This window comes from Phodopus roborovskii, unplaced genomic scaffold (assembly GCF_943737965.1).
Source record: "Phodopus roborovskii unplaced genomic scaffold, PHOROB, whole genome shotgun sequence".
NCBI classification, from domain to species: Eukaryota; Metazoa; Chordata; class Mammalia; order Rodentia; family Cricetidae; genus Phodopus; species Phodopus roborovskii.
This window is the reverse complement of record NW_026126442.1, coordinates 3647768-3661274: the sequence shown is the minus strand read 5'-3', so window position 1 is coordinate 3661274 and position 13507 is coordinate 3647768. Positions and strand designations below refer to the sequence as shown.

General features: G+C 47.2%; 1 protein-coding gene across 1 annotated transcript in view; it reads left to right on the top strand.

Annotated features, from left to right (window-relative positions):
• Positions 1 to 11212, top strand: part of Gabbr2 (gamma-aminobutyric acid type B receptor subunit 2) — a 335072-nt gene extending 323860 nt beyond the window's left edge. The window contains exons 17-19 of the mRNA XM_051187733.1: positions 1423 to 1552; positions 6693 to 6810; positions 9563 to 11212. Coding sequence (XP_051043690.1) covers positions 1423 to 1552; positions 6693 to 6810; positions 9563 to 9728 — 414 coding nt within the window. The 3' untranslated portion in view covers positions 9729 to 11212. The remainder of the gene's footprint in view (positions 1 to 1422; positions 1553 to 6692; positions 6811 to 9562) is intronic.
• The last annotated feature ends 2295 nt before the right edge of the window (positions 11213 to 13507 follow it).

Below are 13507 nucleotides of genomic sequence, written 5' to 3'. Positions count from 1 at the left end.
TTTAGCCTCTTATAGACACTTTCAGGGAAGAAGCCAGTTGCTAGATTAGATATGGGATGCCCAGTTAAATCTGAATTTCAAATAAATGACTAATCATGTTTTCAGTAAGGGCATACTCCATACCAAGTGCAGGCTATACCTAAACTGCAAAGAGGGCTTTCTCTCTCTGAGGTTCGAATTCCACTCAAACTTCTGTGTCTTCATTTGCTAGATCCAGTGACCTCTACAGGGCTCATAGAGCCCCACCATATAGAGAAGGCCAACACATTCGGTTCATGCACCGGAAATGCTTTAAGACAGCATCCCATCTGCCTCCGTGGCTTTTGCCCCTCTGAGCCCATTGCTAGTTCTGTCTTAATATCGGACATCTATAACAAGCAATAGCATAGCACCATGTTAACCCTTCACTTCCCTTCCAGCAATGTAATCTCCCACTGCAGGAAGTCTGAGCTGCTGCCCAGAGCCCCAGGGCAGTTTTGTTTGCCCTACAATTGGGCCACAGCCTGACTTCCCATTGGACCCATCCTCCACTCCCAGCCTCAACACTGTGTAGCACAAATAAAAGTATTTTTTCTTTCATATAGAAACTTATTAAGCAGCAAGTTTGCCCTGACCTCAGAAGAATAATTCACAGTTACTATGGCTCCCTTTGTGTTCTATTGTAGGATACACACTATCCATTCCAGCTACCACTGCCCACCACTGCACATCAGGCTTAGCCCTGATTCTTCTGTAACCTGGGCATGACTGAGCCCCATCATGCTCAGCTCCCCCAGGTGACCCCAGCTGGCTGGAGCCTATGATAGTATGGGCCTCAGATGCCTGTGAGGTCTGCCTTCAGGCCTCCTGGCTGAGGGTCTGAGGGGTAGCTATAATGACATTGCTCACAGTCCCCTCTTTATGTGTCAGGCACTAGGCTAACCTCCCCATGCACGTCTCATCAAGTCTCCACCCTCCCTGTGAGGTAGGAACTGAGATGTCCTCCTGCTACAAATAGAGACTGCGACTCACAAGCCATAAAGTGCAGCCTGCGCTGCCTGTTCCCCTATCCCTGTTCTTTGCCCTGCCTCCTGGGCTTGCTTGGTCCCTCTCAAGGCTCAAGCCCAGATAGCCCTGCTCCATCTCCTCTAGGCTCCTGCTGGAGTGAATGCAGCAAAGTTATTATCAAGATAAAGTGGTCATGCTGGGCAGTGGTGGTGCACGCTTTTAGCCCTAGTATTCTGGAGGCAGAGGCAAGTAGACCTCTGAGTTGGAGGCTGCCCTGGTCTACAAAGCAAGTTCCAGGACAGCCAGGGCTACACAGAGAAACCCTATCTCAAAAACAAACAAACAAAGGAAAAAGATGCAAAGGCAGAACCCTGGGAGGGGGGTGGCAGAAACTGGGGCTGGGGACTTGGTCTCAGCAGGAGCCTTGTCTTCCAGCTGGACAAAGACTTGGAAGAAGTCACCATGCAGCTACAAGACACACCAGAGAAGACCACATACATCAAGCAGAATCACTACCAAGAACTCAACGACATCCTCAGCCTGGGCAACTTCACAGAGAGCTCAGGTGAGAAGAGGCAGGGACCAGAGGTAGGACCCTTCCCTGTTTATGAAAGTGAGGCTCCAAGAGCATGGGGCTGGCACACAGGCAGAGCTGGCCTACTGGGCCCTCATCTCCTGCCTACAGCTCTGAGTCTGTTCCAAGTCTGCTCCTCACATCCCTGCCCTGAGCTTCAACTTCTCACCCTCAGGCACCATGTCCACTTGTAAACAGGTATGTCCCAGTGTTCTGACAGGGACAAGCCTTATTTCCCTCTCTGTTCCTCAGATGACTATGGTTACTTCTTCAAACAGCATTTCACAGTTTATGAAGCAGCTCATCTGTGTGCAGGAAAAGAACAGTCAGATGGCTCTGCTACAAATGTCCCTCTTACCAACCACGTAAGAAGAGTAGGTCACCATGACATGGGCCACGCTATCTACTTGTGAGCAAAAGCCAATGTGGGTGTTTGGAAGAGGACATTTGACTGTGTTAGCCCTCCACAAATACAAAATGTTAGCAGCTTCCCAAGCAGGCATCCACCCTTGGAAATACATGACTGGTAGGTGAGAAAGACTACCACCAACATTCATGCACATTATTTAAAGTTATTTCATTAATTATGAAATAGAGCAGTGTACAGCCACTTATAAGTAAGGTAAGGAATGGGGGATAGCTGAGTGGCTATCATGTTTGAAGCCCTGGTTTCCATCACCAGCAATGGTGGGAGGGATTAAAGGGGCTGGAGAGATAACTTGATGGCTAAGAACACTTAAGCTCCTGAGAGGACCTGGGTTCGGTTCACAGTACCCACACTGAGCAGCTATAGCTCCAGTTCCAGGGGTTCAATGCCCTCTTCTGGCCTCCTTGGGTATTTGCATGCCTATGAGGCACATAAACTCATAAAGTCATACACATACACATTAAGATAAAAAAATCTCTTTCAAGCGTTTTAAAAAGCTATGAGGTAGATCTCCAAATGCAAGAAGCCAGCATTATGATGTATACATACACATACAGAGACATACAGCCTATCTTAGGGTTTTGGTTGGTTGCAGTGAAAAGACACCATGACCACGGTGACTCTTTAAAAAACAAAACAAAACAAAAAAAAACATTGGGGCTGGCTTACAGAGGTTTAGTTCATCATCATGGCGGGACATGGTAGCAGACATGATGCTGGAGATGGAACTGAGAATTCTACATCTTGATCCACAGGCAATAGAAGGCTGTGTGCCACATTGAGCATAGCTCAAGCATACACAACCTCAAATCCCACCTCCCCCAGTAACACACTTCCTCCAACGAGGACACACCTCCTAATATTGTCACTCCATAGGGCCAAGCACTCAGACGCCTGAGGCTTTGAGGACCACACCTACTCAAACTACCACACAGTTATGTGTGAGTATTGTCTAAGTGCAGGTTTTTTGTTTTGGTCTGGTTTTTCGAGACAGGGTTTCTCTGTTTTGCTTTGGAGCCTGTCCTGGAACTCACTCTGTAGACCAGGCTGGCCTCAAACTCACAGAGATCCGCCTGCCTCTGCCTCCCGAGTGCTGGAACTAAAGGTGTGCGCCACTAAAGGTGTGTTATGGGGAAGTCGTGGTACTGCAGAGCACAGTGGCAAGCATTCTGTTACTTTTCATGTACACACTCCTCTGCTGTTTGGCTTTTATGAGCACACATGTATCATTTGTTATCAAGTTGTTTTAGGGAATGTGCCTGCAGCTCACTATAGAGGACTTGCCTATCTGGGCTCTGAGTTTAACCTCCAGTGACACACACAAAATCTGTGTTTAAATCAATGAAAATATTTTGATTCTTTTATTCTCATATTTTCCTTTTTTCATCCCCCTCCCCTTCCCTTATGGTGTTCTTACTACAGAAGAATCTATATTAATAGTTTTGAGAGAAGGTCACATGTAGCCCAGGCTAGCCTGAAATTTTCAATGTAGTTAGCCAAGGATAACCTTGAATTCCTGTTCTTCCTGCCTCTACCTGGAAGTATTGGGATTATAAATATGTGCAGGCTTTAGAAGTCAGCACACGTGTGTACACACACACACACACACACACACACACACACACACACACACACCTTACCTAAAATGCTAATTGTAACGAAATATTTTAATTAAAATAGTTCCAAAGAAGCTTAAAGAATAAAAATTGCTCCTGGGTCAAACATAGTGGTACACACCTTTAATCCCAGCACTCTGGAGGCAGAGCAGGCAGATCTTTGTGAATTAGAGAGTCCAGCCTGGTCTACACAATGAGTTCCATACCAGCCAGAACTGCACATTGAGACCCTGCCCCCACCCCCACCTCCCCACCCCCATAAAAGTCAGTCCTAATACTTCTAGTATTTTACAAAGGAAAGCACTTCAGATTAGTGGAGGGAAATGTTTTCAATTAACTTCCCTGGCATACATGAGTAATCACGTGGAAAAGAATAGCGGTAGATCTGCCCTTGGCACTTTGTACTTCACTTTGTAACATAAAAGTTAATCTCAGATGGACACGGATTTAAATATAAGAGGTGAAGCCAAGAAAGTACTGGAAGAAACCAAGTGATAAGATCTTAAGAAGGTCCAGAAGGGGCTTTTATTTTTTTCACTTTAATACAAAACAGAAGCCAGGACAGAGAGAGAGTTAGAGGATAGCCTGGGCTGTATAGTAAGATGCTCATTTGTTGTGGTGGTTTGTTGGTTTAGTTTGCTGTTGTTGCTGCTGTTGTTTTTGTTTTCGTTTGTTTGGGGTTTTGATTTTTTTTCAAGACAGGGTTTTTCTCTGTAGTTCTAGCTGTCCTGGAACTCGATTTATAGACCAGGTTGGTCTCAAACTCACAGAGATCCACCTGCCTCTGCCTCCCTGAGTGCTGGTATTAAAGTCATGCACAACCACAGCTGGTGAAGATGCTGATTTTTAAAATTATATGTTGTTAAGCAAATAGCTAAGGGGCTGCAGAGCTGGCTCAGTGGTTAAGACCTGTTTGATTTCCCAGCTCTATTATGATGGTTGAAAACCATCCTTAATTCCAACTTCAGAGGATCCAACTCCCTCTTCTGACCTCTGAGGGCAACATGCATACACATGGCGCACAGATGTACACGCAGGCAAAACACTCAACACACACATAATAAAATGAATAGTCTAATTTTAAAAGAAAGGAAACAGGCAAGGAAGGTCTTCTCAAATATAGCTGCTTGAAGTAGACATTGTTCTGACCCACTTTCTGCTGTTGGCATTCAGTCTATGTGTCATAGATTTTGTGCTACTAACCAAATAACACAAACTTGAAATAGGGACAGGGGATATAGTCCAGTTGGTAAAGTGCCTGAAGGACCTGAATTTAATCTCCAGAACCCACATGAAAAGCCAAGTGTGAGGGTGAATGGGGAGGGGGTAGAATACCTGGTGAGTCCCATGCCACTGACAGACCTTATTTCAAGGAATGACACTCACAATATAAACACATCATAAGCAGACTACACCACACACAAAGAAGGAGGAAGAGAAATAAAGGGAGAGAGGGAGGGAGAAAGGAAGGAGAATAAACATAACACATTTTCTTGTAGCTCTAGAGGCTCTAGAGAGTCCAGAACAAGAGTATTGGTAGGCTCAGTGTCTAAAGAGGTTTCTGAGATGGCACCTGGACCATTTCCATCTCTGGAAGAGAACAATGCCCTCACAAGCAGAAGGGACAGAACGGCTGAAACTCTGTCCCTTGAGCCCCCTTAGGACACCAAACCCTCCCTAAGGGGCTTGCTTCTGAAGTCACCACCTCTTCACTCACCTCTTAGTTATATTCAGAGTTGTGTGCCTGTAGTTCTAGCAACCCAGAGGCTGAGGCAGGGGGATCATTTGGACCCAGCAATTGGAAACCAGCTTGAACAACATAATGGTATCCCACTTCAAGTAGATAAATAAAAACAAAACTGTGAACTTAAAAGGACACGTTTAGACCACAGCACTGGGGCTATACCGTCAACACTTGTTAGTCATGGCATTGGTGTAGCTATGTTCTATAAGGTCCCCGTGAGGAGTGACAAGGACCAGTGCTCTGGGGAAGCACAGGGTCAGGCTCCTGTGAGCTCTTCCCAGGCTGGCACTTTTTGCCAACCCATCCATGTCTTGCTTTGTTCTGTACATGTCACCTTGCTAGCACACACTGTACATTCAGCGTCACTGTGCAATGGCCAGCAACAGTATAGCTTGTGTGTAATGGAAGCTTGCCTGATACCTGTGTTCAAGAACACTCAGCACTACACTTGGGGACCATTTTAAACAGGAAAGTTGCCAACAGAAAAAAAAAAATGTATCAAGCAGCACTAAAGCAACTTCAAGGATAGAACAGTGTAGGAGCTGCACAAAAAGAGGCTTGCCTCGGGCCAGAGCATACAGGCCAGGCAACTCAAAATTACTCACACAGCAACTCAAAATTGCTCACACATCAGAGGCATCAAAAACAGAAAATAAATAAATAAATAAATAAATAAATATAACCACAGTGCATCTGGAGCATTGATTGCAAGCTGACAAGACCATTTGAGAAAGTAAATGAGTTTGCAAATGCAGAACCCATGAATAACGTGGATCAACTCACATGAATGCAAAAATCACATACCTATACCATCCCCCATGACAGCAAAAAAACAAAAGAAAGAAAGAGCTGATGTGTCTCTCCTGCCAAGCAAACCCAAATCTCTTGGGCCCGGTACAGATGTCACATTTCTCTAATGTCTCCAGATGTTTTAGAAACCCAAGGAGGGGTTTACTTGGCTTTTGCCTGTGGCCACACACAGTTTAGGTAACTAGTTCATAGAGAATTTTATCTTTTCTCACTATACCATTATGCCTACATCAGTCTACTTGATTCCCACCCTGCTTTTTCTTTCCTTTTTCTTTTCTTTTTTTTTTCCTTGAATTGAAAGAGGACACATTAGCCACATCTTTCCCCAGCCCCCTGCTGTTGTCCATGGATGGCAGCTCCTCAGCTCACCGCCTAGGTCCAGAAGGGCTGAGGGACACACCGTGGCTCAAAGAAAGGCGAGGAATCACAGACTCTGTTATTCCATGGACAGCATCCTATGGTTGATTTCTTAAAAAAAAAAAAAAAAAAAAAAAAAAACTAACTTGACAAAGTGTGTGTTACTGTTTTCAACAGATGGAGAAAAGGCCATTTTAAAAAATCACCTCGATCAAAACCCACAGCTACAGTGGAACACAACAGAGCCCTCTAGAACATGCAAAGACCCCATAGAAGACATCAACTCCCCAGAGCAGTAAGTACCTTCTCTGTGAGAACGGTGTCTCTCTGTGAGAACGGTGCCCCAAAGCACATTGCCCCGGCATAGCTATGTATGGTATGCACCACAACTCCACAGCTATTATCTCATCTGAGCTCTGCGTGATCCACTACTGCAACCATATTACAATGCTCCTCTTACGGGTGACAAAACTAATATCCAAAAGGAGGAGGTGACCCATACAAGCTCACCAAGTACCTGAGCACAGGAAATAGGATTTGAATTCAGCACTATCCAACATTAAACCCCATTCTCTCCACCAGAGCACACTGCTTTTGTTGTGTGCATACTGTAACCTTTTAAAATGCATATGCATGATAACTGAAACAAGTTAGTGTCAGACAACAGATGCTAGAAACACTGCAGTGTTCAAAACAAAGATCCCAGGGCAGGGTGGTGGTGGTGCACACCTTTAGTCCCAGCAGTCGGGAGGCAGAAGCTGGCGGATCTCTGTGAATTTGAGGCCAGCCTGGTGTACAGGGAATTTCAAGATGGGTTCTCAACACAGCAAATGCTAAGAGTGGCCAGCTTGCCATTCAGAACACCTCCCAGTGCTACAGGACCCATAACAGCTTACTAGTCCATCACCTCCAAAGAGAGGCAACCTGCAAGTCCCCCGGACTGAACTCAGGTTCTGGTGCTGGGTGAGCTCCTGCCAATCGGGTATTGACTGTGGGAAGAGGAATGGGATCATAGCAGACAGGAGAATGCCTTGGCTCCCAAAACATAGGGTACACCCTCTCACCTGGACAGACTACCTTGCCCAGGGGACTTGAATGGGCACCTTTCCCCATACCCAAGCGCATTCTTCAGTTCCTCTTTTCTCTTGGATGCTCAACCAACAGATCTTGCCCTAAGAAATGATCAGGGCTGACATCATACACATTTAACTTAATTTCAGCATGAAGTTGTTATCGGTAACTGAGGTCCCTAAGCTGCTAGCTTTGCTTCCCTGGATCCCAAAAGAAATTTAAAAATATAAATTAGGTAACAGAAAATGGACTGGTTTATAATTTGGCCAAACTGAAGAGAGGAGGAGCCAACTTCCTTTCCAGTGAGCTGGTGGCTATCTGGGGTTTATGGGAAACCCTGAGGCAAAGGGCAGAAGATAGGCAGCTTCAGCTATGAGACAGTTTAACCATTAGAGAGGAAGGTGACTAGGTCCCAGGCTCCCTCCATTGTCTCTGCTCTAGGCAGAGAGCCCAGGAGCTTTTCTTTCTGTGAATTCCGAATGTCCCCTCTGCCCACCTGGACCCCAGTCTAGTCCCAGCATGGGATTACAACTACAAAATAACCAGCCCTCTCCTCTGTGGATGTTGAGAACCTGAGCAACAGGTCCTTGGGCGCCAGCAGTACATATGTGCCCACACTTCTCAGAAGCCTCCAGGCCCTGAGTAAACTCTGAAGTACACTCTGTTGGGATTGAGGGCCACAAAGCCACCCTCCTGACTCCACAGAAGCAAGGGCCCAGCCTCCCTTGCTCGGCTTCACTGTTATTTCTCTAAACAAATTGCAGAAGTGTTCTGTCTTTCTTTGTCTTCTTAACAGGGGTAGCAATGCCTTTTTTTTTTTTTTTTTTTTTTTTTTTTTTTCCCTGCTTTTCTTTGTGAGGACCTCGGTTTGATTTGCCTTGATTTGCACCTGAGAACCCAGATATTGGAATGTAGCTTGAGAGGCACTGCAATGTGAAACCCAGCAAAGAAAAAATGCCTCTGGGTGCAGGAAGCATCCCTTGGGCTATTCCTATAAACACCCTATAAATATAGCTACTTACTGTCTTGAAGGCCATTAAGACCTTAGGGTGTGGCCAGGGGAAGGAAGCCAGAAGGCAGCTACCTTTCCCCCTCTAATCCCTCCTCCATCAGTAACTTCAAGTGTGCCTCCTCCCACTGCCAGCTCATGCCCTCTCCAGCTTCTGGTTTCCTTCCAAGAGTTCCGGGGACTTTGCCAAGGAAGGGATTCGCTCCCAGAGAAGGTAGCACAAAGAGGATGGTACTTAATCTGGGTCATGAGTTCCAGAGGAGTCATTTTCCAGGTGGGACACATAAATGCAAAAACACAAGGAGAACCAGGGTGGGTTGTCAGAAATGAGCCACCAGAGGGCAGGACTTGGGGGAGAAAAGACAGAAGATTCATCCAGAGCATTTGGAGAGACTTTAGGGGCCACAGCATGGTGCATCTGCCCCCTTCTGTGACTTTCCAGTAATAGGATGGCAGGGTTAATCACTAAAGAAGCTGAAAGGCCAGAAAGGAGCCTGCTGGGAGGGATGGGCCACTGGGTACAGCAGTGGCAGAAGGCAGGGAGGAGGGAACAGGCAGCTGGGAAGTCTGGGATTGAAAGCTGGGGGGCTGGGATGGGAAGCCATATCCCACAGAGGCCTGTGCAATTCAAGATGAGTGGTACCTATGTGTGAAGCACTGGTTGGGTCCTCATAATTCTGCCATGATAGAGTAGTCAGCAAGCCTCCACCATGGGGATAGGGAGGTGGCAAGATGCAATCTCGTTCCTGCTAGTTTTCCTGGCTATTCCCAGGGCCGCAGTAGGTATTTGCGAACCCGTCAAATGCCTGCTTCTGCTGCGCATCTGAAGGCTTAGAAAAATGAGTCAACAGATCTTGGATTTAAGGGGACACAGATTCCTACACTTAGAATAGTGGAGCCAAAGAGGGGGCAAGGGGCTTTCAGGAGAGCAGCCATCCCTCACTAACCCTGTCTTTCTTTCCTGCAGCATCCAGCGCCGCCTCTCTCTCCAGCTCCCAATCCTCCACCACGCCTACCTCCCGTCTATTGGAGGCGTGGATGCCAGCTGTGCCAGCCCCTGTGTCAGCCCTACCGCCAGCCCCCGCCACAGACATGTGCCACCCTCTTTCCGAGTCATGGTCTCGGGCCTGTAGGGGTAGGAGGCCTGGGGCTGGGGCCTCCCCAGGGACAGCATCATGCTGGGTCAAGGCGCCTGCCACTGGCACACTGACAGCAGTGAGAAGTTGAACACTCTGCTGCTTCTCCAGACTACTGCTGGAATGGCGCTCAGGCAGAGATAGACTCGGCGCCGACATCGAGCCTTATCTGTGAAGGTCTTACTCTCATGAGGGAGAGGAATGGCGATGACTTCTCCTTGATGTCTTCAAACATAGAGGAGTTGGGATGTCTGAAACTTGCAAAAACAAATCAAACTCTAGACAAAGGAGAGAGGCCACAGACTCGAGCCATCCTCACCAAGTGGCCAGAGCAAGGGCTCTGCAGAAATGGCCTCTGCACTCTGCACACACGTCATCGGCGATGCCTGCCCCCACACACCAGCCCTTCTCCACTCTGGGGAAGAAGGTGAGCAGGGCCACTAGGTCCCCCAGCAACTGACCCAGTCCACCTCAACCTCCCTGAAACAGGGAGTCAGCAGGAAGGGTAGACAGACACAGCCCTGGGTCTAGGGGACCAGAGCAGGCAGATGCGCATGCTCCCAAGGGACATTGATCAGGAGAGAGATGTTTATCACTACTCTCTGATAAATGCCACACATTAACACAATAACACCGGTTCTGGGGACTGTGGGGATTCAGGGCACCACACTGCAGACAGCTCTGCAGTATTCAACCAACAGTCTGTCATACACCCACCATGTTGGCCATGTCCTTGTGTTCAATTTTAGGGTTCCCGGTAATAAGGGGAACCACCTGAGCTAATCATGGAATGTCTGCTCCCAGAAAACATGGTAAAGAAAGATTGTGCACTTTAACCTCTCCCATGAGGGCCCAAGGGCTGCTGGGATATTTCCCCCCACTGACTTTGTTTCTGACCAAAGTGAATCAGGGGCATTCTGCTAAAAGTCATCCCTGTGTTCCAGGAGAGAGAGTTGCTGACCCAGGGCTCCCCGGCTTCCAGAAGGTAGCCTTTCAGGGTCCCTCCAGCACAGCCCATGAGTGACCCTGCAAGTGTCACTGGGGTGGTCAGTCAGCAGGCTGGGTCTCTCATCCTTCACATCATGCTTCCCTTGTAATTGAACCCCAAAGAGCACCGACCCGGGAGTCAGACCTGGATTTGAGTCCTCAGTCCCCTCAGACTCCCTCCGTGACCTTGGGCAAGTCACCAGTGTCTCTGAGCCTCAGTTTCCCCTCTGTAACAGACTGGGGTCGAGATAATACCCACATCCTGCCTACCTCACAGGGTCCACTCTGGGGATGGACACTCAGCTCATCCAGGAGAGCTTTGCACTGTGAAGCAGCCCTGACCTGTGAGGTATCAGTGTGACTATGACCTTCAGCCCTCCCACTAGCTGGGGGTGCAGTGTGGCCCAGAGAAGCTTCAGCAAGGCCCCCTACCCAGGGATAGCCCAGCAGGAGGGAGGCTCAGGACTCTTCTGACATTCCTAGACAGGTTGGTTCTTTGCCTGAATGGCACCGTTCAGGGGCATCTGCACACCTGAGCGGCTCGCTCACCCCCTAAAGAATCCTACCGGCAGCTTCAACGAGCAGGCAATAATCTCTTCCCAGACCACAGCAGTCAGGAACACACTGCTGTCAACCACCAGGCTGTGATGAAAGGGCCCATGGGAAATACCATCGCCAACATTTCAAAACACCCTAATTCACTTAGCATAGCTCTCCCTTCCCCTCCCTCAAAGAGAGGCTACGGAGGTTCTGTAGCTTTTAAGGGTGAAAAAAATGTCAACATATCACAGGTCAAGTTGACGTCATTCTCTGTTTAAGCACTAAAACTCCATGTTGTCACTCACTGTGTGTTAACCAGTATTTCCTTGCTTTTTTGATTTCACCAAAACCAAATTTTATTTAAAATATCACATTAATTTTTCAAAGGGAAAGAGATAATTAACTGTACATAATGTATACAGACAAAAAAAAAACCTGTAGAAATATTACTCCAGCATAGCAGGAAAAAAAAAACAAAAAACAAAAGTATTGGATTGTCGGAGGTGAGCGTGCGTCTGTAATCCCTTGTGACTCCGAACCGTGCTCTGTCTTCTAGGTAAACCCACAAGGTACATCTCTGTCTACTGATCCTGTAGGTCCACCTATTTCTTTTTAATTTCTCTGCAATTAACAAGCCCCACAAAGTGATTCTGGCTATCAACTGGTTCTGTTCTTTTATATGCAGCAAACAACACGGTCCATTTCCTAGAGGCTTCCGCCTGAGGGCATCTTCCAATGACGTTAGTGCACACACACACACACACACACACACACACACACACACACACACACACTTTCAATTAGACCAGGACTGGCAGAATCAAGTGTAAATGAGGAGTTTCTCTCACCCCACTGCATGGTATCGATTTTTAATAAATTGTTGCAAATTTGTTTTTATGAATAAAAGGGGGAAAATCCTATTGGTTTTATTGCCCATTCTTTCCAAAACGGGAAGTCCTGGGATCTGGAACTCAGGGGATGACTCTGAGGTGGCCACTGGGCACTGTCCTTTCCTTCATTTTCATCCTATTGACAGTCACAGAGTCTGCAGTCATGTGACCCCCAACTTCATTTATTTATGTATTATTCATTTTTAGGTTGGGTCTCACTATTCTACCAAGCTTAGCTTTGAACTCAATCCTCCTGCCCCCTACCACACCCAGCTTGACCTCAACTTTTGATTGTTCCAAGGGTAGGAACATGATCTAAGCTGTGTCAGTAAATTCCTTCCTTCCATAAAGAGGAATTTACTCTGCCATAAGAGAAAAAAAAAGAGCCAACTGAGAGTGATGGGATAAAGGGCTAAATGCTGACAGAACCCCGGTCTTCAGGGAATTGTTTCTAGAGTCAGCAGCATCCTACCTCTTCATCTGCTGATTGGCTAGGCCTCCCTCAAATTCTTGAAATGGTGCCTTTCATCTGGCTTTGTTCAAACTGGATCCTATTGCCAGGATTCCCCTGCATCCCAAGGTGCCATCCAAAGGCTGTTTGCACTTCTCCCAAGCCCTCAGCAATCCTCCAAGACTCCCCCAGGAAATCCTGTCACCATCTCTTCCTCTTCTATAGGCAATGACTCTGCCTTCCTCTCATGCTTACATGGTCTCCTCCAGCCCACCTCATGAGCTCCTGACGGTTATTTAGCTCACACTTTGAAGAGCTAAGCGTCTAAGGTTGGACTGTCCTATCTGGCCTGCTTCTGATGAGGGCTTTCTTGGTTGAGTCACAGCATGGTAGAGAAGAGAATAGGGAAGAAGCCCAGCTCACGAGTGACCTTACTTCCTACTCAACCTTTCTCATAAGAACTCACTCAGTTCTCAGACCAGCATGAATCCCTTCCAAGGATGATGCCCAATAGCTTAACCACCTTCACCAGCCTCATCTGTTAAAGATACCACCACTCGGCCCGCCATCTGGGGTGAGCCTGCCACCCTGGGAACTGACCTTTCAGCATATGAGCCTATGGATAGCAAAATATTACAGCAAGCATCAGAACACATGTACCCCGAGCCGCAATTCTCAAAGAGCATGAGTACAATAATAAAAAATGCTAGTGAACCAATCCAGAAACACTGTGATCACCTGGATTGCAAAATGACTCTATACAAAAAGCTTTAGGAGTCAGGTAGCTAGCAGCTGGCCCGAAGGCACAGCTGGGGCTTAGGAGCAACTCACTTGGCCATCTTTGCTCTCCAGTGCCATGATGGCCTTAGTACTCTATTGTTCTCCACATCTGCAAATGGAGAGTTCTG